Source organism: Amblyomma mixtum, chromosome 5, assembly GCF_055824585.1.
Source record: "Amblyomma mixtum isolate Tamu chromosome 5, ASM5582458v1, whole genome shotgun sequence".
Lineage (NCBI taxonomy): Eukaryota > Metazoa > Arthropoda > Arachnida > Ixodida > Ixodidae > Amblyomma > Amblyomma mixtum.
In genome coordinates, this window is record NC_143016.1 from 47452952 (window position 1) to 47480870 (window position 27919).

The window sequence follows — 27919 nt, forward strand, 5'->3', positions numbered from 1 at the left end:
GTCTGTCAAGCTATTCGCTGTCTCTTAACATGGTGCTAAACACCAGCATCTTGTAACTTCTTTGTTTCCACTTCCACAAGAGTGATACATCAAGTCCACATAACATGGGCCTACTTATGTAATGAATACATGCTTAACACAAACGTGGTTACATTTGGGACTCTTGCAGTGCACACAAATGCCAAAAACTTACACTTGGGGATATGCTGTACAGGTGACAGGGTGTGTTGAAGGGCTGCACTTCGTGACTCTTGTGTCGCCCCTAAAACGCTAATGTTTTGAAAGGGAGAGGTAGTAATTCCGCTCAGCCTCATGAGATTTGGAGTGCTGGCAATGCAAAACAAACCATATTGCATGGTGCAGAACAAAACTCTAAGGCGGTCGACCCTCTTGGACATTCAGATGCGGGTTCGATTCTGGCTGCGGCGGTCGAATTTCGATGGAGGTGAATTTCTAGAGGCACGTGTGCTGTGCGATGTCAGTGCATGTTAAAGAACCCCAAGTGGCCGAAATTTCCGGAGCTGTTCACTACAGCATCCCTCATTAGCCTCAGCCTCAGTTGCTTTGGGACGTTAAACCCCCATAAACCACAAACTTTCTTTGGTGCATACAACCTATAGTGTAACCAGGACCAACAGAAATTTAGCTTTTTTTTTTTTTTACTTTTTCACCAACATACTTTACTCACATTTATGTCAGCATTCTTCTGGCCAGCCATTTCAATTTTCCAGAAAATGAAAAGCACCATTACTGCTTTCAGGAATTCCCGAGCGCCTTTAAATGTCACCGTGCTGATATTTCTCCCAGAACTGTCCCCAGCTGCAAAGCAAGTGTCGTCCTAGCCTTGTTGCAATGCTGTGCAGATAAGGGGCTGCCCCCTCAAGAAAACTGTTCAGCTCAAGGCTGCCCAGCTGAACACTGGCGCTGCTTTCGCTTGGAGGAGACAGGAAAGACAGACACACAGTGTTTTTGGTAATGATAAATCGAGCCAAGGATTTTTAATTTTTAAAAATATAGAACATTGCAAAAAAGATACAATCTGTACAACAAAAAACAGTAGCAGACCTGAGCGCACAACAACCCACTTGTGTCCCCTTGTGCGCGTTGGCTCCGCAGCAAGAAAGGAGCTCCAGAAACAAAAAATTTGCACAAAGTCCATAACAAACATAACTTATTCAGCCCTCTCTCTCCTCCATAAGTATAAACAGTGTTGACTATATACAAGCATTGTTAGTTACGCCCCGATTATAGCGTCTGTGTGTTCACTCCAGCATGTCTATGAAAAATAACCAACAGTTGCTCTTGCGTTTTTTTGACCCCTCCTGCTACCAAGGTTGGTGTCCTCAAAATAATTTCTTCAAGAATAGACACACAGCAGTCAATTGCAACCAGCCAACAGCTGGGTTCAGTTACCATAGACAGCGCTCTCACTGCACGCCCCCATCTGTGGAAGGCTTCTTCTGTGCCTCAGACGGCAATGCTTCGGGGACACCTGTTGCTAGGAAGGGGGGCGTAAAATCAGACACTTGTGTATGCAGGGGTAGGTGGTGGAAGGCAGTCTCGAGGCGAGAGAGAGAGAGGAGAAAAAATAAGCCGCGCGAAATAAATTAGGGGTCAACAGACGCACGCTACTCGATAGGCGCCAGAGGGCATAGAAGCTGACAGACAGAAAAACAGGCAGTACGTCGTCCCGGTAACACAACCAGGAGAGCTACATACAGGAGGACAGCCAGAGGAGCGTGCGATCCAGGGATGGGGCAAACAAACAACAAACAAGGAAATCACAGCTCACTCAAAGGGGCCAACATGAACCAAAGACAGTTCCGCAACACTCAAGGACACAAGACAACTAGGGACACGCGAGTCCTAACAGCACGTCGACAGCATCCCAAGGATGGAGGTACCGAGAGTTCACACTGCAGGGAGTGGTCTCGTCCCTCCGCACGGGAAACACATCACAAGAGCCCAGCTTGTCCCAAGAGTTGGTATCCCGCAAGTTCGGGGAAAAAGGAGGCAGTGCGGCTGCCTCGGCTGGCAAAAGCTACAAAAGCCACGAGTCATTTTGCACACCAGGAACGCGGAGGGGAAAGGGAATACGGGTGCCTGCGGGGGCACTGCTGGTTCCTAAGTCATCTTTTTTTTTTCTGCATGGGAGCTCGATTGTCTAGCCGGAAGCAGAAGGAAGCAAGCATGCATGCAAGCCCTATCTTCAACCGCGACCATCCTGAGCAGTTAGACACACTGGGCCTTGGTGATCTCCAAAATATGTCTAGGTAAAAATATTAGCAGATCTCATAATTTTTCTCCGACTTCTTTAAATAGACAATCACTCTACTTTTCTTGTTTGTTTTTGTCTCCAGGCACTTGCATTGTCACATAGTCAATGCTCCAAATGTTGCTGCTGATATTAGTCTGGTCTAAACACCAAGCGTAGGTGTTCTTGCTTCTGACTTTAGGCATAAGTCAAACGCCACTAGCAAGTTTACAGCAGAACGACCGTTTAAAAGCACAAGGGTTGAAGTCTGTAAGAGGGTGCCAACTGGCGCTGACACAAAGGGTACACATACCCTTGCATAAGTATTTAGAATGGCTGGTGCCAGAGCATCTTTATTTTGCTCACTCAACAACGAATTTCCTGGTGATGTAACCTGTAATGATCATTATCTTGCTAGTACCACTAATGTGGAAAGTGCACCATATCTGCTTCGGCTGAACCGCGCTGAACCTTGCTTTTGACAGTTGACCTCTTGTCATAGTGGCATTATTTTGTTCGTTTGTGCCACACCATTTGTAGCTAGTGATCGAGTTGCATGCAGACTAAAGATTCCTGCCAGTGCATTTATGATACTGCCAAAGTGCATCGGAAACGTGTCACACTTAACAGCTGCCAACAGCCTGAGTGCTGCACAGTATGCCTCCTGTTACTGCCATGTCCAGGGAACCACGAAGATCGGAGAGCAGCTCCTTCCTGCCACTGGCTTGCCATCTTTCACAGCTTTCATTTGGCGAGGGGTCAGCAGCCAGTAAGACACCTCAAAGGGTACACGAGGCAATCGGGAACTGGGAGTGGGAATGGCTGTGTTTTAGTTAATGTGGCAGTGGCAACGACGCTGGCAGCTCTGAATGGCAGACAAGAGAAAAAGAGCTACAATTACTGGACGGAAACCCAAGCTAGGTTGGTAGCGAGAGGATCCCTGCTTTGCAAAAAGCAGCCAACCAAGAGGACGTACCTTCCGTTTCACCATCCTTTCTTTTCTTTTAACTTGAGCTTGAGGATACCCGTTCGTTTTTAACGGTGTGACATTTCCATCTCAGCCTTAGCACCATGGGTCTCAGCAGAAAAATAAAGGCCGTCTATATTTGGTCAAGGCACAGAATTTCACTGCCCCTTTTCCCACACAGTGCCGCACAGTCTAACCTAGCAACATCTTCTGGCCGTGCATCGCAAAGGTGGCCTACTGTTTTCCTTTTCCACAAATACTTTCGTCCTTCTATAACAGCTCTTCCACAGCAAAGAAATGCAAGTTGGCGCTGCTAGCAAGCTTGCCAAACCAGCTCTTCTGCAAGATAACATTTGCTGTGCCGAGGCCGCAAAAATCGCCTGACAAAACATGAAATTTTGTTTGGGTACCAATCACTGCACAAGCAATTCATTTAAATGCGGAGGGCAAAAGCTGGCAGGGCATACTCACATTTCTTTCATCTTGCGAAACACTCTATTCAATTCATTCACACAATAGAGCGGTATGTTGCCAGAAAAAAATAAAGCTAAGGTGTGTGTGTGCGTGTGCGCCTGCCTAAAGACCACTGAAGGAGAAGCAAGGGGGGAGGTACCTTGCAACGCGAAAGGGGACTGAGTACTTCGGAACCAGCAGTGTCCCACAGCAGACCATTCTTGGCTCACTAATGAAATGAGGCATCCATGGTTAGCGACATATATCATCTATGATACATCAATATACTTATGGATACCAAGTTTTTGTTTCTATAAAGGCGCTTCCACACATTATCCAGGGGAGCCCTAAAAACACAACTCTGGTATCTACCCCTGTGTGCCCGCAGAAAAGAAGCTTCCAGCAGTGTACCACTTGGCGGCAATAAATATCCCATTGAGAGCGGGACCCTGCTAGACAGCAACACAAACTGCTGCTACCCAAACCCCTGCCACTCGGTCCAGTGCGCAGCAGCGGCTATGCACCCCACAAGTGCCGCAAAGGGGAAACACAGGGAAGCGACAAAGACAGTGCAGAACAGCTCCAATGATCAGTGCAGAGATCGTGATGCTCGTACGACAATCAGGTACACGGGTCTGTAGCAGACAGGAAAAATGTTGTAACTAATCCCCGCAAAGCATAGCAAGGGGAGTGTCGAGGCGCATGCTTGCGGGTGTGATCCAATGGGATGATTTGGGATTGCCGCTTCCCTCAGTTCCCCTTTGCACCCATGGCGATGCACTCACCCCCAGGTGGGCGCCCGTGTGCAACCAAACCAGGTGGTTGGCTCGCCGCACAGCTCATGCCTCAGTAAGTGACACTCATCCACGCACAAGCACCCAAGCAATGACACACAATGTGAGAAATGCAATTTGCTCTGCACCCAGTGAGAAGGACAAACAACAGAAGGGAAGGAAAGTAAAAGCAAGTTCAAGTAACCAAACATTCTAACATTTCCAAGATGAACATGCCTTCACACTGCACCTGGTTAGTCTCATCTGATCATGACAATAAAAAATAACAAAAGGCACTCAAATAGTAAAAAAAGAAGGAATCAAGCAGCACCGCCCGCAAATATATTGTGTCTCACTTGTGCCACTGATTCTTCGCCATAATTTCCCTTTCACGTGTGTGTCTATGTGCCCAGGCTTTTCTTCTTTCTTGAAATATCGGCTTGTCTAACATCCACTGAGATTCGGAAGTGAAGGCAGGGGCCCAGGACAAACTCACTGCCACAAGTCCCTCGTGGGTATTCTCTCCTTTTCCACATTATAGTCTGTGCGCGCCCAACAACCACACACTACAAGCACAGACAAGCACAGATGTACACACAAGGTTGACGCTCGATGTTTGCCGTAGGTCCACTGGTTTCGTTGCCGGCAACGTCCAAGTTGAAGCAGTCATGGTTAATGCATTTGGAGTCCTTTCTTTTTGTCCATTTTTGTTTGCTTTGCTGTTACCTGCCAGGTGGTTTTGTGAAACACTGAGATCGTAAACCGCTCTGTAGCAAAAAAAAAAAAAGAAGAAGGTAAAGGCGAGGCGGTCTGGTGGTGGGCTGCTCAGTCCTCCTCCTCTCGCTGCTGGCATCTTTTCCTTCTGCTAGGGTGCTCCACACCCCTTCACACATCACCGGTACCAAGCGAGCACTCCAAGATGCCATCCCCATCTCAGTCGACCGTGCCTAGCGTTACATCGCTATGTACATGCACCCAACATAACATAGAGAAACGAAAACACCCTTTAAAAAAAAAACGCAAACCAGGCAAATAAAGAAAAGAACAATGCCCTTGCCATATGGAAGGGAGATATTTGTACAATTGTCGAAGTTTGTGCGTTTATCTCACTCACAGCCACCTCTCATGTGCAACCGCAGAGAGGGAGGCATCCCTGCCACTGCAAGAGACCACAGCTGCCCTGGCCATCGTGGCGCTGCCACTGTCATCTGCCCAGAGGCGGGAAGAGGCGGCGAAGGAAAGGGCAAAAACAGGTGCCACCGACGTGGGTGTGGGACACCCGTGGCCGTGGCCCTCTCACACGGTCCCCGACTGTGCAAGCTACGACTTACATAACCCAAAGAGGAGCGGGACAAACCTTTCTCAAACTATGTTAAGGCACTTGACTGTGGGTTCAACAATAGGTAGTGGTGATACTACACTATCAAACGCAACCATGCAGCCAGACAGGCAAGCACACGGGGAGGCAGTGCGCACCACTCGCGCTCTCCACAACAGTCCTTCTTTGCTATTCCACGGACCGTATACACACACTGCAGTTCTCAGACAATAGCTTTCGTCACATGTCACTAAGCCTGTCAGAAACAGTGTGAGAGACCACACACCACAGGTGCCACCTCTCTTGTTTGCCATTTCCTGTGCCACCACTCGTCTTCCCGCAACACTCAAGAATGCCCTTCTGGAGCTGTTAGTCACTGCAACAAAAACATACACTAAAGAGCAAAGCCTGGAATAAAAAAAAAGGGGGAAGAAGAAAAACAGCTGGTCAGACCACGGGATCGCATTCCCAGCTTACTACACTATCAGGCTCTGCAGTCTGCACGATGCCCTTGCAGTGTGCCAAGTCCGGGCTGAAGCCACAACCACCCGATGAGTCCCCTGTAGTCGAGCACACGGCCAGGCATCAATCACACTGCCCACCCTGTCAGCCATGCTGCGCCATTCTCTGGCCCGTCACTTACAGGGAGCCACTGGTCTGTTGGTGTGGTATTTGTGAGCCTCCGTGTGATCTCACTGGCGCCCCAGCCGCAGACTGCACAATCAGTTTAAGAGGCCACAGAAAAGCACTAGCCAAAATAAGCGTCAAGAAATTTTGAACTACGTCGACCTATAAAAACTCAACAGTCCGAAAGGATAAAATAGTCTTCATGCACGACCTCAAATGCCAACAAAAATGTTTGTCAATAACAAGAAGAAAAATGTAGAGCTGTATAAAAAGCATTCGTTCTCACTAAGACGACGACTGTGCCACGATTAATGCTCTGTCACATGAAAGCAGGGGAGATCAATCTGCATTCACAGAACAAAAAAAGAAGGTTTACATAATAAAGCAATCCGATGCTTTTTAAAAAGTGTGAGGTAGCTTCTACAGCACAGACACAATCAGTGGTGAAGTGAAGGCGCATTTTCCCCACCGGGCCGCTACCACTGAGGCCTTGTGCAAGTGACTACCGAGTACCCCGCCCAGCTGGTGGCCTGCTTCATGCACAGCCTCCACAGAGGAGAGCAGCGGGCATGGCTGACAGTGTGGGAAGCAGGGTGGCAGCAAAGCATCCCAACGATAGCATTGGCAATGAGACATACGACGCCTATACATCGTGGCAGTGCCAGAAAAGGGGGCCACTTGCAGGCAGTAAGTCCACAGCAGAGCCCAGCTCCTCTACTACTCTTGGATGTCCCAAATCTCGGCCAGGAACGGTGGCAGCTTCTTGTTCTGCACCTTGAGCGAGAAGCACATTTCGGCGTTCATGTTGCCCAAGGTGCGCAGCTCGGTCAAGATGGACAGCAGCCGGGCAAAGTAGTTCTTGCCCGGGGGCCGGTGGTTCTCGGAGTACATGCGCAGGGTCTCAATGTAGTACTCCTGGATGCGCTCCACCTTGTGTGGGTCCACCAGCGATGGCCGTTCTGCAGTGGGCGTCAACCAGTCAACACGACCTCTTCCAACAACTCGCCACAGAAACACTCAGCAAACAAACATGGAGTAATGTTCTGATCAGTGTCAGGCTGTATAAAACAAATTCCCATCAAAGTAGTCCTCCTAGGTTAAGATCCAAATTGGCCAAACTGGTTTAAGAACAATCCCCAGTTTATTACAGCTGGTTCCCAGCTGACTCCAAATGGAATTCAACTGGACCGATTTCAACTGGAAACTGGGAAATATTTTTTAAACCAGTTAGACCATGTATGATTTTCACCTGAGAAGCATGCAACCCCTAGCAATGTTGTCTCACTACAAACTCACTTTCTTCTAAGTTATTTTACTTTAAACAGAACAGAATGAGAGAGCATACTGTTGAATCCACTGAAAGTGATCGTTATGCCCACGACCACTTCAGTGTCAAGTGGAGTCCCATAAAAGCAACAAATCTGCTTCAAATGTTTGTAGCAGTGTTACCACCAAGCATGAACACACTTTGCTACATAGCATTGAAACAATGGCAAGCAATGGTGACACTATTAGGCAGAGATCCACATCCCTATAAACTGCCGGTGCATACTAACAAGCCAGTTGCACTGGTTATACCAATGGCAAATGCTTTTTGCTACTTTGCTTTTCAACTACTGCTGAGTAGTATAGCCCAATGCATGTCAATGCAAGTCGAACAACCTTCAATCAGTACAGGTTCTATGTCATAAAACTGAAGCACAACTATGTTCACAATCTACAACAGCTTGCCATTGCTTTCAGTTGGGAATCTGTAAATTTTATCCTAATTAACTGCTCATGTGAAGGAAGCATTCAGCAGACAACTGACCGGCAGCAGCAGGAAAGAAGACACATGACGCAGAGCAACAGTGCGTTATTGCACATATTTCTTGCTGACACAGCCCAGTTGTATGCTCAGTGCTCCACACAATTCATCTTCTGGGTGTGGGCTCTTCACTGTCATACCAACGCAGAGCAAGCAGCCACACACAAATAAGCAGTACAGCTCACCAGAGAAAATTACAATGGCCGTCAGGAGTGCGTATTCAGCGTTGTCTACTCGCAGCTGACACATCTTGCGGCAGAAGCGGAACAGGGCATCAGCAGAGTCCCCCACACTGGCACTCCGGTAGTTGTCCCTTGTGTACGGCTGGTTATTGGCAAACACTATAGAATCTGTCTTCACATCATATTTCCGGGCACCTCTCAGCATCATCACTTCACTGGAGCACGCCTGCAAGACAGCAGCAGAGACGAGGGCAATATAATGCCTCTGTAGCACAAGCGTCACCATACCACCACACTGATGCAGTGTTCGCAACTCTTGTTAAGAGTAAAACCACTCCACTATGATACTGTAAGCTATCAGAGTGGCATTGATGCACCAGCCATACACATATACAACAGTCATAAAGCATGGAGAAGCCTCTCCATAATGAAGGGCTCACAGTTTCATGTCTTCGGGAAGCAGGAGCAAATATGGGACAAAATTTGCTTTCCCCCATCTCTATTACTAAAATGGCTTCATTCCTCTCCCTCCCTCTTGTTGCAACTGTGAGCATTACTATACAGCCTGAAATTTTTTTTTTTATTTTTTTTTCTTACACCATACTGCAATAGAACTGACTGCTCACAAGCCCCTTGCAACCCAATTATTCACCCTTGCATTACGTATGCCAATAAGTACTATCTGAAAATTGTTGTTTCTGCTATACATAGCATGGATGGAGTTATCATGCAAGCTTATTTGAGTGCAAACGCAAAGCAACCAGAGTTGAAAAGATTTATCTCAAACATTTAGCTGCATTCTTCGAAGTAACTTACTAAAAAGCTGCGTTGCCTATTTCTTGGAGCCTCCCACCACTGCAAGGCGCCAAAATAAGCCAGTAGCTCTAAGAAATTTGATCCACGTAAAAGACAGAAAGTATGACCTCAGGATGGGTAAACTCAAGAATAACCACGAAAGCGTACCAACCTTCAGCAAAGTAATCTGATCTTCTCGTGCCAGCGTGTCAAAGCCAGGGACCCGCTTGGAGAACTCCACAATGAGCTGCACTGTCAGGATGGTGATCTCAGTAATGTGCTGGAATCGCCGCTGGTTGTCTTCCTCACTGTCTCCCAGGGGGAAGGGCTGCACACATACACATAATGAAGGCAACCAGTCAACATCAAATGCAGAAAAAAAAAGTTACGTTCAAGCTAGCAACCCACTTGTGCACACACTTTCATATCGAACAAACATGTCTGCCTACAGACTGTTTCCGTTTCAGTCAAGGTGAAATAACAGCCAGGGCATTTATGGCTGCACTGGCCAGTATACAGTTGTGCGAACAATCTTTTCAGTTCTCCAGCAAATGGGCTTATTTTTCCTGCTCCCCCACATTTATTTAGTACAGCCATTTTCAGCAATAAATTTCTGAAATAACAGCACAGAGTTTTCCAGCGCCTACAGACCAAACCAAAACGGCCCACACAAGCAAGCACAAAAGCAACCCCGGTAACAGAATGCATAACCAGAATGAACATTCAGCCAAAACCAATATGGTCCCATGAAAGCACCAAAGTTCTTTCTCTGTCTTGAAGTACTGATGCTCCTCGCCGTTTTTGGTAAGCATATTTTCACTGCATGCAAGGTCGATCTTAGCCCTCCCTCAAAAGGACATCAATGAAGTTGCTCACTGTGCTTTGCTTCTATATTCCATATCATACATCAGGTGCAACGCTGTCAAGGCTAGCACTCTTGTTAGCACCGCCTACATTCGCAACCAAGAGGAAATGCATCCCTTGTGGTCAACAAAAAATAACAAATGCTGTCTTCAGACTTATTACACGTTTATCATGAGCATGATAAAACATGCTCTTATTGCTGACGAAACACTCAAAATATCTGAACTGCCTTCTTGCACCTATCGTTTTTGTTCACATGACGTTATCGCTATCCCCGCAACCGTGCTCCCAGCAGTTTTGAGGAGATCGCGTTCAGCACATTTGACCTGAAACAAATCTCCAGCTCTCTCATGCACATGATTCTCTCTCTCTCTCTCTCTTACCCGAGCTTCGTCCTATTGGCTGTAGCTTACGCAATCTTCCTCTGAACTAATCCGAGCTTACCCAAGTTACTTTGAGGCTTCACACAAGATTCTCAGTTGGGACTGTGTTAAGTAGTGCTTTCGCACTAAAACCGCAATAAAAACCTGTTGCAAGGTGGATTCGAACCCATACACGACACCCTGGGTACGCTGTCTTCTCCAGAGTCAAGCCTTACACCGCTCGGCCACAGAACAAGCACAGAGTGACAGGCATCTCTTTATTTTTTCATGCAGACTACTTGCAAACCTTCCACAGCGTTTCACATGATGTATGAAACGAAGTACAGTAAAGATCAGTCCACTACTGACCGTAGTTTTCTTCATGTCCTCCTCAGAAGGGGACTCAAACTCCTGCTGGTAGTAGACTAGCTTGTTGATGAGGTCCTCCTGAGATGAAGAGAGGGGCTTGACTCCTGGGCTGAGCACCAGTGGCTTCTTGTCCTCCTCGTGATTGCTGCTGCCCAGGGAGCTGCCGCCGCCACCCAGGGGCTGGCTGGTGGGGCTCACACCACCCACCGAAGATGGCGCCATCAGCGCCGAGGGACTCTCCCGCGTCGTGCTGTTTGGCCGGTCCTTCTGGTGCTTCTTAGACTCCCGCTTGATGGCACACTGGTACTCTGGCACCACACCTGTGACCAGCACAGCACTGTTAGCCCAGACTCAAGCCATTAGGGCGTTGGCTCTACCTACCACTAGAAAATGAACATAACAAGTACTGATAAATTACTGCCAGTGATTAAGCAGTCCCGATATCCTTCACATATTAATTCCCTTTTTTTGCATGCAGTGCTTTGCAACAACTGTGGACATGCTTGCTGTGCAATCTCATTATGTCTTACAGCACAATTATGACATTATAATTGTTCAAAAACTCACTTATGGAGCTCGAGTGGCCAAAGCCAGCAAGAACAGCTGTACGCAACAGCAACTCTAGAGAACTGACAGAGGTATTTAAGCAGCTTATTGGGAATCCACTTAGCAGTAATATTCGCATTCTGTGCAAGAAACTTCCAAAGAAACTGGTGAGAAAACTTCAAGGCCATAATGCATACTTAGATCAGAAATTGTAATTATGCAATGCTTTCACCAACATTAATAAGATCAGAAGTTCTGAGAAAAAGTTCAAAACCCTTGACATTTACTTATGTCACTATATCATACAAACACAGGCATGTATCTTAAACTTAAGCATGTGCTTTACAGCTGTTACAGATACTGCGGGCTTCCGATAAGTCATTTGACAAATGACGCTCAAAAGAATACATCACTTATTTCACGAGAACCAAAGCAATTCATCTTGGTAACTTGACAGCCCCAAGCCATTAAAAGCATAGCGGCTGGAACACTGAACACAAAGGTGCTGGCCGCCGCGGTGGCTCAGCGGTTATGGTGCTCGGCTGCTGACCCAAAAGACGTGGGTTCGATCCCGGCCGCGGCGGCTAGAATTTCTTTGGAGGAGAAATTCTAGAGGCCCGTGTACTGTGCGATGTCAGTGCACATTAAAGAACCCCAGGTAGTCGAAATTTCCAGAGCCCTCCACTACGGCGTCTCTCATAGCCTCAGTCGCTTTGGGACGTTAAAACCCCCATAAACCACAAAGGTGCTCTGTGCATTTGCCTCTTTACAGATTACATAGCTTGAGTGTTACAGCACCAAAGTCGATTTGCCCTTTTCTTAAACCTGGTGATTCTTCCCTTCTACAACCTGTACATCTTGAAGAAAGCTTTTAAAAGCAGCCAAAGAGTGTTCAAGCTAAATCTGACAGCACCATTGCCATTCAGTGCCAGGGATCACACCACAGGCTGGTTCAGTAAAGTGTTGTGGCCAACTCACTGGGCAGCTCACTAAACACTTTAATGCATTTGTGGTCCTGTGCCACTTATCTAGCCCGCAAAACTCAGGCCACTAGAGAGGAGAAAACAAGGCCACCGTGGCCACTCACATTCCGGCCGCATTCCAACGCTGAGGCACTTCTTGAGACGGCACTCCTGGCACTTGCGCCGCATGTACATGTCGATGTCGCAGTTATTGCCGTACTTGCACTGGTAGACCGCATTCTTTGTGATGCTGCGCCTGAAGAAACCCTTGCAACCCTCGCATGTGAGTGCATTGTAGTGGTAGCCCGATGCCCGGTCACCACAGACCAGGCACAGTTCCTCCTGCTGCCGTGGTGCAGGGCCCTTCTTCTTCTTTGGGTCCCCGAAGCTGTCCACAAAGTAACCATTCAGGCCGCCACCCCCGCTGCTGGGACTCATCTCCTCTTTGCCTGCATCGAAAAAGACAGCAAAGCATGAGCACTGAGACGCAGGGAAAGGCTAAAGGTTATATAAACCACTGCAACCTTCAAACAACAACATGTGTTTGTTGAGCAAGTTCCCAAGGCGACGAACTTCCCCATTCACTCCAAACACATGCAGGCAATGTAAAAGGGGGTGTCTGTTGTTGCATCTGCTGTCATAAAATCTTCAAAAGGACATAACTGCATCTCCAGGAATAAAGAAGCATATACTCACTGTTTCACATAGCTTTTCTGAAAACCGGGTCAGTATTTAGGCACATAAAAGAATGGAGGCATTAATGTGCACTTGTGAACAATGGAAGGTGGGAACACCTAGTTTAGTGTTGCGGATATATCTCTATATCTCCACATCTCCTCTCCCCGGTGCAAAACAGCGACACTACTCTTTTACTGCCAAAAACAAAAATGCCAAAAAATGTTTTTATATGACGGCAGCAAAAGTGACACAGTACAGTTAACTGGAAGAGAGTGTTCCCAACTTTCATGTCAGAATTACAGAACTGGCAAAAGTAAAATTTTCTGTCAGACGCCTTCACGGAGTGCACCTGTCAAGGGCCCTGCCCTGCTGTCAGCCGCATGCAGCCTGACAAAGCATTTCACTGCTTCTCTAAACCTTGACAAGGTGACAGTGCTAATCAGAACCTTTTTTTTTATTATTTTTATCACCCCCCCTCCATCCCCCCAACCCCCTTAGTGGGAACGCTTTTACCAGGTGTGCTTTTCATAACTCTCGCTGTGGATTAACTGCAGCAGTGGCCCTTCCTGCATGCATCAGATATCCCTCCACTGTCACATTTGTATGAAACTAACTAAAGATAAAAATTAAGGCATAGTGGCAAAATGATTGCAGTTCTGCTGCAGCGAAAACCAGTTTCACAAATGACAGGGGCACTTTGTATTCGGTTTCATTTGAATGACAGTGTCCCCACAAAGGTAGCAGGATTGCGACGCGCCATTACTCCCGGCAGACATTCGAAACGGCCTGACACGGCGCGCTCCACAGTCGCACACTGACGGCAAAGTTAAACCACGATTCTCCTCTCGACTGATGCTGGAGGATCCATCGCCAGAAAAAATGCGGCAAAACGTGTTTCAATCAGAGCAGGACGCGAAATTGAGATATAAAAGCATGCAGAAGCCTCGGTACACCGCTTTAGAAGAGCCGCAAGCAACGCGAACGCGCTTATGAAGTATAGAGGAGGCGCTGGCTTATGTCATCGGCGCCGCGCTGAGCGGCACCGGTTCCACTCGACACAGCCGGCGGACTCGAGTCGCCCCGACCGCACGCGCACACGGCTCCGGCCGACCTGTACGCCTGGCGCAGTGTAAACGGCCGCTGCCGTCAGCTGCGCACGGTACTACCACGGCCGCTTGATCTCCTCCCTTAGGAGCGGCCTGCCGAGTCGCGGAGCAGACAAAGGGGAGAGTGTGATGCGGCTGCTTGCCATTTCGGCCGCTAGGGGCGCCAAGCATCGGTGAAATGCTCCCGGCAGGCCGGCGCGGTCGGAGGCTCGGAAGCTGAGGCTTTGTGTGTTTTCTCTTGCGTTTACGTGGTGTTCCTGTTGGAACTTCACTGCGCTCACGTACGTGCGTCGAAAACAAGCATTGTGAACTCTTTTTCTGAGCGTAGCTGCGCACAGCACTGGCGAATAACCGTTAACGCGGTGCCTTGTCGTACGCCTTCGTCGTGCTAAAGAATGCTCCTCGGTAAGCTCTGTTGCACGTGCTCCTACCACGATTGCGTAAGCTACGTTTTTTGCCAGATCCTCTAAGGGGTTTTCGATAATGCCTAAAAACTGTTGTGTGCCACGCTGCCTATCAAATGCTGCAAGAAACCCGGAACTTTGTTACCATGAACTACCGTCCAATGCAAACCTTCGGGAGGAGTGGTTACGCAACATCTCGCGGCAAGGTGGTGACAAGGACAGCCAGTGGCAACCGAGCTCCAGAGCTGTTGTATGCTCACTGCATTTCAATCAGGTGGATTATGGGCAAGGAACGAAGCGCAAGTTGCTCAGGCCTACGGCGGTTCCGACGAAGTTTCCCTTCTATCCCACATACAAACAGCCGGTGACTTCAAAGAAGCGGAGAACGCTTTGTCGTGCGCAACCTGACGTTCTCATATCTCAGACGACCGGTACTTTAGGAGGTAAAGCGAGAGGAATGAATGCGGAAGAGAAATCTGCACACTCAGATTTTAGCACTGAACACGGCGGAAGCGAAAGTTTCAGAGTCCAGTCAGATGTAGCAGAAAGCCATTCTTCGGACGATTGCATTGGTGTAGAGGTATGTCGGATGAAGGAGTGTAAAGATGAATGTCAGACGTCATTCAATTTGACAGGCTTTTTCGACGAGACTAAAAGAAGAGCTCATCGCTTTGAAATGCAAACCCGAAGACTTAACGAGCGACTGCAAATGCTGCACGAAAGTTATGACGAAGTCCGCCAAAGATTGAAACGTGATGAAGATGACCGAGCTGTGCAGGCCGCAGTGAACATGTCCAAGGCTGCAGCAGACGGTGACAAGACTGTGAAATTTGTCTTGGAAAAGGTCATGAACTTTGACAAAGCAAGACCAGCAAGACCAGCTATTCCCTTTCATTTTAGTGTGCTGCGAATATTTATTACTGTATCAAAGGTGCACGAAGTATCCTTGTGCTGTTGTCAGATGTGCTGAAAGTCTCGTGAGGAGACACATGGTTCGCCTTTAGCCCCTCCTCCTGGACATAATTCACAATATTGTCGCCAACTACAAGATTACAGAGCGAGCAGTGGCGAGTACAGGAGCGCCCGCGCAACGCCCACCACCATTAAATCATGCCATGACCATTCGCCGTGTAGTCCTGTCTTCGGCTCGCCGTCACATTACAACATGTATTTATGTCCTGCATAAGCGGAAATGTGCGGAGAATTGTTACTGCTCGCCGTCTTTTATATACATCAACAATACTGAGTAAAAAAAATTTCTGGTTATCTGAGGGCGCGCTTTCTTCGAAAAAAGTAATAAGTGCGTCTGTGCCGCAAACAAAGGGCATGAGTTGAGCATGCGTGGACAAAACAATGTCAGTAGTCGTTATGGCAATCTCAGTTCTGTGCTCTGCATAGCTTTGTGTGCTGCGAAATTTACCGACCACGCGGATATCGACAAACATCCGCGTACACGACCGTGCTCATTTTATTTGCGTTTCCAAAGGTGTGAAATTATACCCGGCAACCCTGTTCCCTACTTTATACCATTATGAATACTACAGGATAAAGAGCCAGTAGATTTAAATATCATTTTTATTAAATTTCGGAGCCCTAACTCACAGGGCTCCGAGGCCCAGTGCATACCGCGAGGTGCAGTGCATACACCGCAAAACTGCAGGCAACGATTCCGTTACAAATGCGCACACCACCCCGCCAGCGCTTCTCCTCCTTCACTATCATTCACCGATAGCCAGCGCCACGGCCGCCGCGGCGGCGCAAGCTGGTACTTCCGCCATCACAGGCCGCGAGGCGCATTCGGCAGGCCGCTCCCAAGGGAGATCGAGCGGCCGTGGTACTACACTACTCTGGGCCACTGTGCCGCCGCTGTAACCTGCGCCGCTCCCAACAGCTGCCCTATTCGCACGCGCCGCGGCACGGACGCACTGACCCGACGAGGGCTGGAAGAGTTCTCGTGGCGAAAGCCGCTTTCACGTTCCACTACCCTTACACCTGCGTGGCTATGGCGTATCAGGCAACTTTACGCGGCTTGGCGTGTGTAACGTTGAGTGCGTTCCGGAAACTGGAAAGGCAGCGCGCTTACTCTGCCACCCTGGCAGGTGTAAGTTAACGGTTGATTGCGAGATGCTCACCCAAAGAACGCTGCGGCCTATTGCTGCAGTGCCGCGTGTATGCCACAACGTTGTCAGCGCTACCACAATCAGCTCACATCTCTCTCTCGCACCATCCCACGTACGTACCTCAAAGCGCTATTCATGCGTCCACTGACCCAGGGAGGCAGTTATGCGTGTTGTCAACGCCAACGCCAATGAACACAATGAACGCCGACGGCCTATGGCTTCAATGCCGCGCTTCTGCCACGCCGTGCTTTATTTATCTGAAGATCAAACGAAGGTGAAATCTCCAGACACGGTGAGCTTGGTGAAGCTTTCGCTTCAAAATTCATTTTCATTTTCAACTTTCCTGCAGCAAAAGTTTGCGGGTTGCGTGCGTTCGTCGGTTCGGTGAGGTTACCTGGCAGTGACAGCAGCAGATGAAGCATTTGAGTCCACTCCTACCAGCCGCCATTTTAGGCGATTGGCTCGCCGGACGGCGCAGAAATATTTATTGCGTATACTCGCATCCCGTAAACTTTTGCTGCCGACTGTACGCACTGCTCGACACGCAACGAACTCACACGTGCGGCATCGCCGTTCACACAACCGCATGCGTCTCGCTCCAGCGATCGCACCAGCATATTTAGCTCTTCGCCATCGCATTAAGCGGTTACGCTAGTCACGAACGCGTCCGCAGGCAAAAATAACAGTCACTAAAGCTGACAGCGAACGACGCACCACGGTCACGGGCGCTCGATCACGCTCTTTCGTGAGCGTTTCGCCGGTCCACCGTTGCCGGCATCGACGCACGGCATCGCGTCCGAATCGACGGCACGATGACGGACGGCAAGCTTTGAAAACCAGCAATCGGCGCTATGTGGCCGCGTCACGGAGCGGGATCTAAAAACGTTGGAGCCGCCGGCGTGCGCTGGCCGCGCGTTCTTGACCTTCGCCGCGCGCGCGCGCGTGACTTGCGAAGCCCAAGAAAATGTTTCGTGCAAGGCTACCGCCACCCTCACAGAAAGCGGCCGAGCCAGCACACCCGCCCACGAGCGCAAATCCGTGGGCACGGCTCTCACGTCACGAGCTTCTGACGCAAGCGGGCACATTCTCACCCCATGACGCGAGGGAACGGAGGGGAGAAAGTTAACAGTTTAGGCGCGTGGGGTGGACGGCACAGTTGGTGAGGAGAAGCGACAGACGATAGGGACACGACGCCAACAATTCGAAGCTGTAGCGCTTACTTTTCTGAAAACAGCTAGAAAGAATTTCTGAAACTATACTCTACCAAAACCTGAGAGGTTTTTGTTTAGATCTTTTTTTTCTTTTTCGCAAGGAAATACTGCTCATCCTAGCCATGAAGCGCAAACAAGCCCCATGCCATTACACGTGCGCACGTTTCCGCGGCATTCACGCAAAGCCTGGAATGATGAACGGTTGTGCCACGGCGTATCACCAACTGACCGCCAGTTAGAAGTGGATGTGGTTCCTCGAAATTACGGAGGGGAGAATGTGTCGCTGCGATAGTTCATCCACAACGGAGAAACTCATGAACGCAGGGCAGATGTGGTCTCGTATTTTGGATTCAGCCATAGGGAAGATTCTGCTCGCGGCACACCCCCAAGAAATGCTGTCAAAGTTTCCATATCAGCCGAGCACCCAACTCTGGACTACAGACGCCTCACTTTAGCTGCATGTTTCTTCTCCGCAACGATACATAAGACATTAGAATACATGGACAGCCACTTGGTATTCGCCTGCGACCGCTAAATCATTTATGATTAATTTATTCTCACCCTGATTCGGTTTCAACAGCTGAACGACGGCTGCAATGCTTAAGTAGAGCGTACTATTCTAGTACACTCTAGCATAAGTGTTCAGGTCACATATGAGGAACGAGAAAAAAAAAAACAGCAATGTAACCGCTAATAACTTGTTTTTCATTACTCCAGAAGAAAACCGGCAGGCAAAAATTTGGTGCTTATATTCCTTTAAATTTACAGAAGTGAGAAACACAGTAATAAATGTTATTTAACCTGCGCACAAAAGAGGGCACTCAGGGTAATTTTGAGAAACCGCACGTTACCAGCATTCCCTCGGTGGATAGAAGATGGACTGAAGTACTCTCCGAAACTCGCGCAGACGGTGGCGTCTCTTTTTCCCTCTACCTAAGTTAGAGAAAATGTATGGATAACGCCAATCTGATTTACCAGCGGCGCTTATCTCGTAAACGAGAGCTGCGGCGAGTCAGGTTATTCAGAAATGTCGGCGAAAACGACTGGGGTCTACCATTCGCGAATAGGAGCGGACAGTCGAAATTCGAGCTCCTCGGACGACACGTGCACATTTTTTTTTTTTTTAGCGTCGTCCGGACTCCTCTCTTTCTTTTAAGTTTTTCGGAGAGGACGAATAAAAGGATAAAAGTTCAGGTGCACACTGCGACCTGGAAGCGGAGTAGGTCGTCACGAAGGCACGCGAAGTCTACAGCTGAGCCTCGGATCGCGCTGCCACCTCCGGAGGCTTTCCTCTCATCGACCTATTCCTCTGCCTCCTGTACTCTTTGTTGGTGTGTCCAAACATCCTGGTTACCGATGCGTTCGGTTCGGGGGAAACCCGAGGCAGGTGGCCTCTGACAGGCAGTAAAATGAACGACGCGTCAAACGTGTCCCGAGCGCTAGAGGTTGCGCGCAAGAAGTGCCCTTGGGGCCAAACCATTCTGCAGTCTTTTTTTTTTATTTTCTTTAACTGCTTCGCAACACCCTCCCGCACACAAGCCGAACACCATCGCGGCCGTGTGGGAGGCGATTAAAGGAAGCTGCCCCGGGGCTCGCCAATGCCTTCCTCTCTCTCGGCTTCCGCGACTGCTGGGACGACGTCAATTACAGAGCACGGAGAAATGCCGCGGCGGAGGGTGGTGGTACCCGTATACTCGGAAACACGAGGCCGCGAACCACGTTCCGGAAGACCAGGAATTCGATGAATCCGTGGCCGACTGTCGGCGCACCGTGCACTGGACCGAAGCGAGGACAACGCGCCCCTTTCTCGACCTCCGTGCCAAGTCTCGTCATTCTTTCGTTTGCCTTCTCCTAGCGAGTAACGCGAACGTGGCCAGCGGTGGAACCAACAGAAGAAGCACGGTGTCAGCGTTGTCTCGGAGGGGCAGACGGACCAGCGCCCCGAAGTTTCACCCGCAGCGCCTCTGGCGGCCGGCCCTCGCATTCCAGAGCGTTGCGCGCCGAGCGCGAAACTGGTACACCGCCCTCGTGAAACATGGCAGAGCCGGAGCAGTCGCGAGAAGGCGTCCGCCTGTCAACCCTTCATTAGAGCGCCAGGCCCGAGAGGCAGGCAGCGGCAGATGAGTCCGGCCGCGTGCCCTTGAGACGCGCCGCCGAGCAGTCCTTGGCCGCCGCGCAGCACACACCACGGAGGGGCGGTCCTCTCCCTCCGCCGAGCGCGACGGGCAAGCGGAAAGTTTCAAGGGCGGCAGACGCACCGCTCCCTTGCTGCCAAACAATGAAGCCATTCTTCTCCATGCACGCACCACGCAGGGTTCCGAGCCGGTCACGCAACTTTGCCGCCGCCAACCCCGACGATTGCCTCATAAGCGTCCACCCTCGCCGCCGCCGCGTCCATAGCGCACGGCTCGCTCGCCAACTCGGCGAACTCCTGCGGTCACCAAATTGGAAGCGGAAGTCTCGTTTGCCGAGGCACAAGGACATCGCTCTGCTTCGTCGGTGGGAGCGAGCGAGGAAGAGCGAACCGTTTCGCAATGCGGAGGGCATATTATCGAACGAAGTAGTAAGATCGAGAGTATTACTTTCTAGCCGGAGGGGGCTCCGGTTCACACAGCGACGAAGAGAGGGAAGGGGGGGGGGGGGGGGGGGGGGCCTCCCCGCGGTCTTTGCGCCCGGGCCCGCTGGTCGCTTCCACGTTGCTCAAAACCCGAAGCGCTCGACATTCACACGCACCTCACGCGGCTCGTGGAGCCGCGCGGCCTTGCGGGCACCGGGCGGCTTTCCGCCTCCACGCAACCGCGTTGCGCGCCATGAATAATTAAAAGAGCGCTGCCGTCTTTTTCTTTTAACACCGCGCGCGCGCGCGGAGAGAGCGGAAAAACAAAACCGGACCGCTGGAAGGGGGGGGGGGGACACAACTCAGTCACAACGGGATGTTCTCGTTTGAAAAGAAAATCCTCTCCAAAGGTCAAAACGTGGACAAGTGACGCTACTTGCGCGGTCTGGAATATGGAGGACGGCAGGAGCGCGCTGCGCCGTTCTCCCTTGACGGCGTTGACGCCGCAAGGTCGCGAGAGACGACTTGGCGCTAACCACAGCGCACATGCGACGGGCGAGAAGTGTGGTAATCCTTCCGAGCTTGCAACACGACGCACTGCCTTGACATTGAAAACAGAGACGTTATACGGCGACGCCACGCGAAGCAGCAACTCGGTCGCCCGACAGACGCCGATGCGGGGATTTAGGTTCGTTTATGGGGGACTGGCAGCCTTCCCTACACGAAGCCAGGACCATCGCGAGTCCTCGGTTTTCGTCGGTGGACGCTCTCAACGAGCGTGCGTTTATCGAGAAAAAAAAAACAAAAAGAGCTGGGTGGGGGTGGGGGGGGGGGGGGGGGGGGGGGGATGGTATGCGACGAAGCTTCCTCAGAGGAGTGAGAAAACGGGAACGCCCGATTCTGCGCCCTCCTAAACGCCGCGGATGCTTCCGCGTTGTTTAGCTAACGATTGCCCCTCCTAAACGGCAAGGCGCAGCCCGATATAGACGAGCGACCTTCGCCCGTGGCGCGCTGACACAGCTCGCAGGCCGTCGCAAGCGCATTTATCCGTCTTGCTAGCGAAACGGTTCACGTTTCTTGGGGTACACAGAGAACAGACGCTGTTCGCATGTAACGCCGCCACGACCTCCCCCTGTTTCGCCCAGTTCTACCATTTCCCTCAGCAGTGTGTGACTTCACTCGCTATTACGCGGATAACCACCGAGCCACAGAGCGAAGCAAGCTCCCCTCTTCACCAGGCACTTGCACCGGCCTCAAAGTCATACCCCTTCCTTTCTGGTCCAAAGCGGGTGTGAACAGCGCGCTCTGAAAGACGCCCTTAGCGGTCGGAAAAACGGTGCAGGCGGCTCGCTCTCAGGGTGCCCGCGGCAAGTGTGAACCCTTCGCTCCCGAAGTCGCGGCAAGTGCGGCGACACCTGGAAGCTCGCGCGCAGGCCGTCGGACGGCGAAAAGCGCGCGCGCATCGATCGTCCGCCGCCGCAAAGGGTGTGGAGCAGGCAGTGCTAAAAATGAGCGTCGCTTATCGCTCGGGGGCCTCCGGTGCCGACCCGCCCACGCCGCGGCCAAGTCAACACAACGTGCTCCACCTCGGCCGCATATACACCTTGCAGCCGAAGCGAGATAAGGGGCAGTGGAGTACGACAGGGGCGCACGCGGGCACCGGGCGGGAAAACAAACAGGCCGAGACGACGCCGCGCGGATGCCAGCCGACAACAGGCGAGAGATAACGGCACCGGCTCGCCCGCCCGCCGCGTCCGCAGTGCCTTATCGCCGCCGATCGACCCCCCCACCCCCCCCCCACCCCCAGCCAGGGGGAAGGGAAAAGCAGTCGGCGAAACCCTGCGCTTCCCGACAAATCCCCCAGATGTGGGTGCCTGTACGTGCACCACGCAGCTCGAGATACTACGAGCACACTACAATAACTCTCTCCACAAAGCAACTCGTGGGTGCAATGTTCGCTTTGTTTAAAAGCATTTCTGCGGTTAGCTACTTCCCCGACGTATTTGTATCCCGCTACGTTAATCAGAATTCTACGCAACAACCACACACCTCTGTCAGCTTCCCTGAGATAGCGACGACCCATAAGATCGCAAGATTTGGAGTCAAGAAACGAGTGAGCCTAAAGAGACAAAAGAGCGAAATAAAATCGACCAGCAATGACGCTTCAGCGTTCGCATATACAAGAGCTGTCCATGTCAGTCATGTAGCGCACAAAGAGAGCTTCCCCTAAAGAGAGACGGGTGGCGGTGCAGTGCTCAATACCTTTCTCTCCAACGCCCATATCGCATATCGGCCCACGTCGTATGACGGCACATATACTTCCCATTTACCGTGAAAACGTGCAGAAATAGCCGCAGGCAACGAATAAAGTGCAGAAATCATCAACGTGAACGCACTGTCGAGGCCTAAAACTCTCACAGGGGCCATTCTGTGCTCGTCAGTCGGGAACATTCACAATACTCAACTGAAAACTCGACCGACGTTGGTGATCCCGATGGCATGCGCACTCATGTTCAGCCTGTGCCGCTCTGAAACGCCATCGCTTGCCACGACAGCCACATCCGACCTTTCAATGCACGATCTCGCGTTCCGCCGCGTTAAAGCCGCTGCGTTTTAACGAGACAGGTCTTGTTTAGTGACAATCCCCAATTGCACAACCCTACTTATGCGCGGTTCGCAGTTGCGGTTAGCAGTAGACGCAACCGACATTCCGAAACCACGTCGCACCAACTCGCGCGTTCCGACAGCCTGTTCCTACGCGTAGGAGAGGCGCTCAAAACGCTCGAAATGTACTTTTTCCAGCTTTTATCACAGACAGGAGACCAACTAGCCAAACTGAATACTTTAACGGTCTCAAAACTCAGAAAGGAAAGATTGCGTTATGGTTCGTTTTGAGGTACCTATACATAGAGTAGAAATTGTGTCACCGCTGCCGTCGCTCATTAAAGAACCGTGGTGCAATAAGACCCTTTGTGCGCGCTTACTCTAGTAGTTACAACGAAAGAGGGCAATAGCACAGTAGGAGCGAAATGAAAAGCCTTAGAACGTTATTTGTAGTACACATAATGCCAGGAGTTACTGTTATTAGACAGCGTCTGAGTACTAGCAAATAGCGATAGCAAAGGCGCCGTCCAAGAAAAAAAAAAAACAATTTACGCACGGATGGATATGTTTGACAAACTCTGTGAATATGAAGCAGGGAAAGGAACTACGCGGCATGCCTACTGGCGTGGCCAATTACATGTAGGCCGCCGCCTTTCCGATGTTTGTTTCCGAGAGAAATCGGCGGGTGTTTTTCGGCGCTTAATCTTCTTGGGATATCGGTGTCTTTCGGCTAGTTTTAAGCTGCAAACGCTAAAAGCCGTGATTATCGGCGAAACAAATTCTCTAAGTGTACAAAAGGGGTGATAGAAGGTAAGAGCATTAACACATTTTTTTTAACCTCATGTACTGTGCGATGTCAGTGCACGTTAAAGAACCCCAGGTGGTCGAAATTTCCGGAGCCCTCCACTACGGCGTCTCTCATAGCCTTAGTCGCTTTGGGACGTTAAACCCCATGAACCAAACCAAACCATCAACTGGTGGGCGTGTTGACCATGTTGGCCATGTTTATTGGCATGCTTTTTGATGGCAGCACCCAAATTTGAAAATGCTCTTTCAACGTTACCACTTTAGACGTTACAAGGAGCTCGGGACAATATGGGCTAGTCGTATGCATGTGGTTTCCAAAACAACGAAATGAGGACGGCAGCCCTGACCCTGCACGATAAAGAGTTTGGACCTTCGACTGAAACTTCTTCAGGCAGCGTTCGTCCCGCAATACACTCTAAGCAGAAAGGCGTAAAAAGAAAGTGAGCTTTCCTCTATGCGAACACCCCGCTAGAGGGCAGCTTACTCCCTCTGTACTCCTACATAGTTATATACATATTTAGTGTGTACCAGTCTAGGTACGTTCCGAGTGTGCGAATTCCTCGGGAAGCTGTTTTTCGCAACGGTCAACAATTTATGCATCGACCTACGGGTCACCCATGAAATCAAGTCGTAGTGGGTGTTCCTTTGCACGTTCATAAGCAACTTCTCTACGCACCTCGTAGAAGGCTGACAAAATGCTGCGTCTGGCTTTTTCCTGGTGCCCGATTCGAATTCCATAGCAGGGCGACAAGTTTCATACCAAGGATATATGACACATCTCGTGCGAGAGGTCCTTCTCCTACGACGCGTCTCCACAACCTCGAGTGAGGAAGAAAGGAAAATAGAAAGGCCAATCTCGGGAGTTTAAAGCGAATGTTCTAGTTTAGACCAGCGCTTTGAGCTTTTGAGAGACGGAAAAAATCTGGCGCTAACGCTCCCAACATCGGCCACAACCTGATAGAAAACCATCATGGGCAGCTCACTGTGGAGAGGCTCTTTAGTTCAAGACCTAAGTTCTGGCAGCTCTTAGCGAGAGCCCTGGTCCAGTACCCTCCGCCGAGACGACTAATCGTTTTGCACATGATTTCCGCAGAATCCGAGCTTTCTTGGCCGTGGATGAAAAAATAATGGCTCCACGCACTTTCCTATACAGAATCGAGTCGGCTGCCTGCGCTTAGGTGCCCGGCCATAACACCCCCGCGCTCTTTAAAGGACGAAACGAAGCCTTTCAGCGATATTCTCGTCGACGTGTGCTTAAAATATCAGCGTTACTGTTACAAGTGCCCCTGCGCTTTGAAGCGGAGAGGAGGAAGAAAATTTCTCAGTGAAAACGGTTGTCGGATACAAGCCCAGAAGCCAATGCTCCTCGGTTATAACTGTTTATGTATATAGCGACGTATACGTCAAACATTTATTTGACTCGACGTTTCGATCGGAAGACTGATCTTTTTCTTTTTCTCTCTCTCTCTCTCTCTACACACACACACACACACACACACACACACACACACACACACACACACACACACACACACACACACACACACACACACACACACACACACAATTCTAGCGTTTTACTCGTAAGCCTTTCATCTTCTACATGACTTATTAAAGGTGCACTGAAGAGGAATCTGAACTCTTCTTTTTGCCGCGGGAACTCGATCTACACGTTCCGAGCTTTTTTAGAAACTTCGAATTATAGCCCAGTGCGGCCGACTTCCCTCATTTACATCGGATTAACGTCAGGCTCCCGCCTTTTGTCTTAATTCCCCGGTGGGAGGAGTCAGCCAACGCATGGAGTACCTTTCAGGCAGTCGCGTGGCTTTGCTTTCGTTTTTTTTTTGGTTTTTTTTTTGTTTCCGTGAATAAATAGACCTAGTCATAGACTACATAGCTGCAAATTAGGCCCACGGAAATAAAAACACGCTGATCACTATGTATCATTCCGCCGATGGCAGAGCAGCAAGCCGCCACGGGACTGGTTGAAAGGTTGGGTTACTCCTCCCACCGTCTGCGGGGAATTCAAAAAAAAAAAAGGGGGGGGGGGGAGGAGCCGGGACGTTTAATCGGATTTAAATTACGGAAATCGGCCGCTCGGGCCAATAATTCGAAGTTTCTAAGTACGCTCGGAACGTGTAGATCGAGTTCCAGCGGTAAACATACGGGTTCAGATTCCTCTTCAGTGCACCTTTAAGCCCTTGGTATTGGTAGCCAGGATGATGCGGGATGTCAAAACACGCGGCAGGACCAGCAGCACGTTCAGCTACGAGTGAAATACGCATCGATGGGACGCGGGGGGGCGGCCGCAAAACAAATTTGTCACGCATATGTAAACCGCGATGTCAGGCATGAGTCAACCGACAACGACGCTGCCGCGATGACGTGCGCAGGCAAATGGGAAGAGACGTGCGAAATACCACATCAGTAGGAAGTGCAAGCCACAAAAAGACGAGGAGGAAGGGGGAGGGGGAATGGGGGGGGGGGGGGGGGGTGCAATGCACTACAGTCGCAGTGGAGCAAGCCACACTGAAAAGGCGCGATGAAGCAAGAGCAAGTTGCTACATTTGAAAGCCGTGCGCAAAGGTCACAAGTGGGCAGCTGCGGCGCGACACAGCCGCTGCAACACTGCTCGAAGAAGAAGCGACGCTGGCGGGTCTCTACATAGCCCCACGCGCCACGCCAACGCCACGTCAAGCGGTGAAGCGCGTGCAATATGTCGAGTGGCGGGAATCGACGCACGAGTTTTGAGGGTCACGGATGACCTCCGGCAATACGGTCTCGACATACGCCGAAAACACCGAGCACAAACGCAGAGCAGCGCGCCTACCCTGCCGACGCAGACAACAGGTGCCCATGCTAAATGTAACCAAGCTATAAATAAAGACGGATGAGAAAAGATGCTGCCGTGCGTCGTGCGGCCCTCTCTCCAGTATTTTTTTCGTCCTGAAATGTTAGTTCGGACAAACCAACTAAGTTTTTAAACGTTAGCTTCGGAAAGGGAGTCAATACAAAATTTGTAGACCACCCTGAAGAATACCCAGCTGAATTGTTTGCTACCAGATACCGTTCATGTCGCTTTCTTTTTAACCGGCCCTAAGAGCGCGCGAAATTCAAAATCTACCGCTTTTTGACAGCGGTGCTACTTGAGCGCCCCAGTCGCGACCTGAGAGCGAGAAATCCGCTTCTCTCATATCCCGCGCTTAGAGCAAAAAACTGAAAATTGGTTTTTGAGGAAAGGAGATGGCGCAGTATCTGTCTCCCATCTCGGTTGTGGGTTTCTAAGTGGACAGAGGCCACCAACCACCGCGGGTTCGAGCTTCGCGCGAGCCAAGGGCCCCGATCAGCCGTCACCACAAACACACTGGGACACCGATGCGGTGCACTCGACCTCCGCTGGGAGCAGAGCGATTCGCCGCAAAGAAATAGGTCTCCAAGTTCACCAAGGAGACGTTTATTCACGACGTCCTCCAGCAGATACACAAACACTCAATAGTCACCCCGTCCCGGGGGCGCGCGAGGAGCAAGGCTTCGCTGCGCGCACGAAGCGCCTCGAGCAATGCGCGCCGCTAGCACGCCGCTGCAGGAGAATGTCCCCGCGGCAGTGCTGTGATCCCTCTCTCGTGTCGACCGTTGGGCCGTTTGCGAGAGAGAGTGGGCAAACAACGCAATGTACGCCTGTCGGAGGTCGCTGGACCCCGCTGGACAGGCTAGAGCTGCTGCAGGTCAGAGGACACGTGCGGGAGAGCTCGAGTATACACTGGTCCGAACGGCAAAGGCCGGCACGGACAAAACAGTAGACAGTTTTAGCTGTGCGTCCGCAAAAGCTGTGCGTACGCTACGGGCGCACCTTACGCGCAGTGCCACCCGTCCTGGCAACGACAGTTTTAGTTGGGAGTGGCTAGTGTAGCGCCCGGTAAGAGTAGGGTATGGTGGCGCCATCTAGCGACAGCAAGTCAAAGCTCCTGAACTGTGTGCTGAGGAAACTTTTTCCTCTTTTATTAATGGCAGAGGTGGTTGCATTCGAAGTCTTTGTTTCTTTGTAAATGTAAATCAATTGAATCAAATGAAAATATAAATTCTAGCGCTAAGTTGGAGAAGTACTTTATCGGAGGTCGTTGCTATGACGACAGTGTACGCCGTAGATAGTTAG

At 50.5% G+C, this 27919-nt stretch overlaps 2 protein-coding genes across 2 annotated transcripts in view; one reads left to right on the forward strand and one right to left on the reverse strand.

Moving 5' to 3' along the window:
* Nucleotides 1-966: 966 nt before the first annotated feature.
* LOC149342008 (ecdysone receptor-like) overlaps nucleotides 967-27919 on the reverse strand; it is a 148897-nt gene continuing 121944 nt past the window's right edge. Inside the window, exons 4-8 of the mRNA XM_089544307.1 lie at nucleotides 12405-12728; nucleotides 10772-11091; nucleotides 9349-9504; nucleotides 8385-8607; nucleotides 967-7351 (exon numbers count right to left, since the gene is read on the reverse strand). Of these exons, the coding sequence (XP_089400433.1) occupies nucleotides 7110-7351; nucleotides 8385-8607; nucleotides 9349-9504; nucleotides 10772-11091; nucleotides 12405-12728 (1265 nt within the window). The 3' untranslated portion in view covers nucleotides 967-7109. The remainder of the gene's footprint in view (nucleotides 7352-8384; nucleotides 8608-9348; nucleotides 9505-10771; nucleotides 11092-12404; nucleotides 12729-27919) is intronic.
* The window catches only part of LOC149342009 (uncharacterized), a 28073-nt gene continuing 16830 nt past the window's right edge, over nucleotides 16677-27919 (forward strand). The window contains exon 1 of the mRNA XM_089544308.1: nucleotides 16677-16879. The gene's annotated coding sequence lies outside the window, so the exon portion shown is untranslated. The remainder of the gene's footprint in view (nucleotides 16880-27919) is intronic.